The sequence below is a fragment of the Curcuma longa genome, unplaced genomic scaffold, assembly GCF_044706935.1.
Source record: "Curcuma longa cultivar G26 ecotype Majalengka, Jawa Barat unplaced genomic scaffold, ITB_CL_G26_1.1 contig_22097, whole genome shotgun sequence".
NCBI classification, from domain to species: Eukaryota; Viridiplantae; Streptophyta; class Magnoliopsida; order Zingiberales; family Zingiberaceae; genus Curcuma; species Curcuma longa.
In genome coordinates, this window is record NW_027431813.1 from 33,121 (window position 1) to 37,969 (window position 4,849).

General features: G+C 36.5%; 1 protein-coding gene across 2 annotated transcripts; it reads right to left on the reverse strand.

Moving 5' to 3' along the window:
* Nucleotides 1–2,885: 2,885 nt before the first annotated feature.
* Nucleotides 2,886–4,849, reverse strand: LOC141817838 (uncharacterized). 2 transcript variants are annotated; one of them, XM_074705465.1, is made up of 2 exons: nucleotides 4,517–4,849; nucleotides 2,886–3,583 (listed from the first exon to the last, which is right to left on the reverse strand). In XM_074705465.1, exon 2 carries the CDS (start codon nucleotides 3,576–3,578, stop codon nucleotides 3,084–3,086), a length of 495 nt encoding a protein of 164 aa, XP_074561566.1. In that variant the 5' UTR covers nucleotides 3,579–3,583; nucleotides 4,517–4,849; the 3' UTR covers nucleotides 2,886–3,083. The 2 variants fall into 2 exon arrangements, with proteins under 2 accessions (XP_074561566.1, XP_074561565.1); XM_074705464.1 differs by having other exon boundaries at nucleotides 2,886–3,591.

Sequence of the window (4,849 nt, forward strand, 5' to 3'; positions counted from 1 at the left end):
GCAGAGTATTTGTTTTCTTTTACTATATTGTTGATAAAACTTCTACTTATGGCTGTAAAAGAGCCAAGTCGAGCTCAGCCTTGTGATGTTCAAGTTTAGTTGATAAGTTAATTGAGATAAGTCAAATCAAATTTAAAATGAACTGTGTTGTTGAAATGGTCGTTCAAGTTTGGTTTTATTTTTTTATAAATTTTGTTGTCAATTGTAACTTTTTGATTTACCTCTTCATAGATGATTGTAGAATCGATCGTGTAGGATTGTTGGGTGGTGGATTTCATTTTTTTGCTGAAGAGTAGATCAATTAAGAATAAATTGAACAAAATTGTTACGTATCAGTGTCTGAACTGTCCTGCTTCCAGATGTTTTAAGGACTATTACTTGGGGTTTGATTGGTTAGATGAAAAACATCCAAAAAACAGAAACGAATAGGGTTTGATTGCTCCTTGAATGCAATTTTTCTCTACTCGTGACATGCTTTCTTTTCACCTTTGTCTGAACCTCAGATTAGTGATGAAAACCTGATCATTAACTTCACAGGGGCAATCAAACAGACCAGCCGAGATGTCACATAGCTTAAAGCTTCTCTTCAACCAAACTTCACCAAAATGGAAGGAAGCTTCTCTTACCCCAAACTCAGCCTCATCATCTCCGTTGCTCTGTCCGTGTCTTCGTCAACCTTTCCATGCCATGGCAAGGCCGGCCAAAGGCTACACCAGTGTAATCACTTGACCTTTCCCAGGTCTCTGTGTCTGTCCACAATCCTCACCAGTTAATCACCTTTCTAGGCACCACATGTATCACCTACTAGTTCTCTTCAAGCCGCAAAAGTCTGCTGCCTTGGCCCATCCTCAGCTGGCTGTAGCTCTTTTGCAGCTCCACAGTTTGAATGAATTTTTTTTGAATAATTTAAATATCTAATTCTTACCATTCGATTATTCCTAAAGGTGATCAATCCGATCTTATGAAATTTTCATACTGATCACCAGAATAAATCAGTAAAAATACTTTTATTTGAACAAATACGGAATATGTTTTTGCTCAAGGCATCTCCAACTTCCCCAATTCCTTGTTGATGGCTTTCATCATTTTAAATAAGTCCATCGAATTCTTCATGATTTCCTTTATTTTAAATGACTTCATTGAATGAATGCTATTTTACTAAGGTTATACATTGACTTTCAAAATACTACATATCTTTTTCAATGAAATATTTTATAAAATAATATGATTTGTGTATTGCCAAGAATCTTACTATGATTATGGTTTTTTATCATCTTGTTTTCTTTTGCGATTTTTAACATATACACTAGGCAAAATTTTCAAAGGTATGTCGAAATTTTGTTTGATAGGCGTTTCTGTTCATATTTGGCTGCAGGAACTCTTACAATAACCTTCATTTTATAAACAATAACTATTTCTCACTTGATTCCAAAAGTAATTAATTCTTATATATTTTATCCTTCAAATAACACATTCGAATGGTCTAATGGTCTGACAAGTTGACTGGCCGAAATAGGTCCAGTAGGTTAGGTTAGGTTAGGTTAGGCTAGGTTAGTTAGTTAAGCTTGCTGAAGGGACTAATTAGGTCAAGCTAGTGGGAGGGACAAGTTAAGCTTGAGAGGCTAAGCAAGTTTGTTGGGTTGAATAGACCAGTTGAGTCAAAAAGATTAGTTGAGCCGCATCGGAGGTCAATCAAGGTCAAATGAGCCGTAGAGACTAATTGTGCAGAGGGACCACTAGGGTGACGCGACCCAAGTTAGCTAATTTGGTCATTTGTTCAAGTTGAATGGGCCAAGAAGACTTAGGGCCTAGCTAAGCTTTGTGTTGTTCAAGTTTATTTTATAAAGTTATCAAGTTAAGTCAAACCAAATTTAAAATGAATCAAGCGGTTGAAATAATTTTTTTTTACGAGCTCGAGCTTGGTTAAGTTTGACATGAACTTGATTTGTTTAGATGTTATTGAGCTCTCAATTCAATTTATTTAATTATTTAAAATTTTGTATATTTTTAAACTTATTTAGTTGATTGATGAGCTCGATATTACAAGATTATTTGTTCATTTTGAAAATTTATTTATCTATTTATCAGATTGATGAATATAATTTATGAATTTTATTCGTAAATATTAACTAGTTGAACATATATGTATTTAAGATTGCTTATTTAATTTAATAAGTCATTCAAGTTTGTTTATTTAATTGACCTTATCCATATTGAACGAACATAAATAAATTTTTACCAAATCGAACACTAAATTTGCTCACGAACATTTGATTTATTTACGATCCTAAGAAGACTTAAGCAAATTGATCAAGCTCAACAGGTTAATCAAGGCGGTGAATTAAAAAAGATAATCGAGCCAAACATACCAATTTGACCCGGCATGTCGGTCAAGATTGGTGAATTTGCTGAGGGGATATTTTGGCCTATCGAAGTGATCAAGCCAATCGAATCAAACAATCAAGTTGAGTATATGAGTCAGGTTAGAGTACACAGACAAGTTGGATTGGATAGGTCAAGACAACTAACTTGGACCAAACAAATCAAGTTAAATAGCATATTGATGATTGAGGTTGTTGAATCAATTATGCTGGATGGTTTAATTGGACAAATTATGCATGTAAAATAATTAGACAAATTATTTATATTGGATTTTTTTTATTATTACTGCAAAGTTATGTTCAACTAGAATAATTATTCTTCAAACAATTGTTGCTATTCCTTATATGAGCAAAAGTTTTTTTTTTGTTTCCTAAATGGCATTTTGATGGAGCCACAATAATTTTAATTCAAACTATTACAACACATATTTAACAATTTTGATTAAAACTTCCCTAACATCAATTAAAATGATTCTAACTCTACCAAAATCACTAACTTGATCAAACTGCTCCAACACTAGATAAGCAAATATTTATGAATGCCACAGTAAGTTTTTCATTTCAGCCAAAAAAAATCATGACAAAATCAACCACTTGGAAAGAAAGAAAGAAGCCTAGAAGTTTATATAGGTAATTTTTGTTGTCCTTGAAAAAGGAGAAAAACAAAAACTGATAAGCATACCTTGTTCTTCCAAAGAGGCATCAGTTTGGTTTCTTTACATCATCATCTTGATTGTGGACCTTGTCAACTTTGTCCCCTTCCATGACTCTCTTTAATTCTTCTTGATACCCTTGTATAAAGCCTTTCAGTGCATCTCTGTATGCCGATGCACGAGTCATATATATGCGCTGCAGAGCAGGCCTTAAAGTCTCCATTCCACCTCTAGCTGCAATAGCAAGGTCTTCCAACATTGAAGGCTCTTTCTTGTTGGATGAAGTAGCATCTCGGTGGGGATTGTCGTCGTCATATGTGTTCTTTTTGTAGTCATTCGGCCTAAGATCAGGGCCAATGTCCCGCACCCAGCTGGCAGCATAAAGCCTTGATGCTTCCTTCAAAACATACCAGCGCTCTATCCATGTGAGCTTCCTACGCTTCTTGATATGGGGAGGATCAGGAAGAGAGGAAGGGAAAGCGATTTCCTTCAGATCATACCTTGCATAATCATACAATTTCCGACAGACCACCTTCAGCTTCATCCTATCTGCAGATCTATCAATTCAAATTAACATGATCAAGATAGGCCTGGTTTAATGTGAAGGTAAAATGCCCACCATAGCTTAGACCTTGCATCAATTATAATACGATAAAAACACACAAAAATCTAAAATATAATCTCATTTATCCTTGACTAAGTTAACAAGAATATCACTGAATTTTGTTATCAAAATCACTGAACTCTAACTTTAATTGGCAAGAGAACCATAAAATTCCAATTCTTGTCCTGCAAATAGATTGAGGATATAATAGGGGGTTGAGCCTAATGGAGTAGGAGAATTGTTGTTGTTGTCCTGCAGATAGATGTCAGTAGTTAATCAGCTTAATAAATCACCAAAACTGGCATGAGCATGCTTTCAATGTTTTAAAGTTTGGATTAGACTAGATGGTTCGGCTGTGAATCAGACACAAATCTGGTTCACCCAAAAACCAGAAATGTGGAGAGTTGGTCAAATCCATTTCAATAGAGAAAATGAAAAAAAAAAACAGACTAAACTGCATAGAGTCATGTTTTCAGAAAATTTTTTTTGCCAAATTTCCCAATTTTAACCTAACCCTACCTCTTTCTCTCAGCCCTTGTTTCTTGACAACTTTTGCATTGCAACCTATCTCCCCATCCATATCTTTACCTCTTTCAATCTAGCCATTTGCTAATTGCCATATCTTCCAGCGAGCACCGAGCAATAACTTCTTATAGTGTTGGTCATTGGAAGCTTGATTGGGGGTAATCGAAACATTAATCCCGGCAATGCTACAGGAATGATCTTTGGTTGGGGATATCGGATGACAGAGACCAAGAAGTATTAGAACTTAGCTTACTTCAAGTTGCAATAGGGTGAGAATTAGGAGGAACATTTGACAATTAATGCAACCTACAGGTAAACTCCATACCAACCATTGACATAATCGATGGCCTTACCGAGGATATTAACACCCTTTCGCGGTCATCGGAGAAGACAGATTTTCGAGAAGATGAAGGGTATAGCTTTGCTCGAGGTGCCTGCGAAGGAACGGTGGCTGTCGTGTATGTTGGAGAAGAAGGGTTCGACACCCGACCAAGTTGATCGCAGTCTCGGCGCAGCGACTCTCTTGGCTTCCGATCTGTGTGCGAACGAGACGGCCGGAGAGAGTACAGAAGACTAGCGACGGGACTCGGCTGGGGCCGGTGCCGGTGCGACTCCGACGCCGACACTTCTTCTCGTCACTTTCGTTCTGTCTGCGTAAGCAGGTGGGCGGAAATGAGACGAAGAGA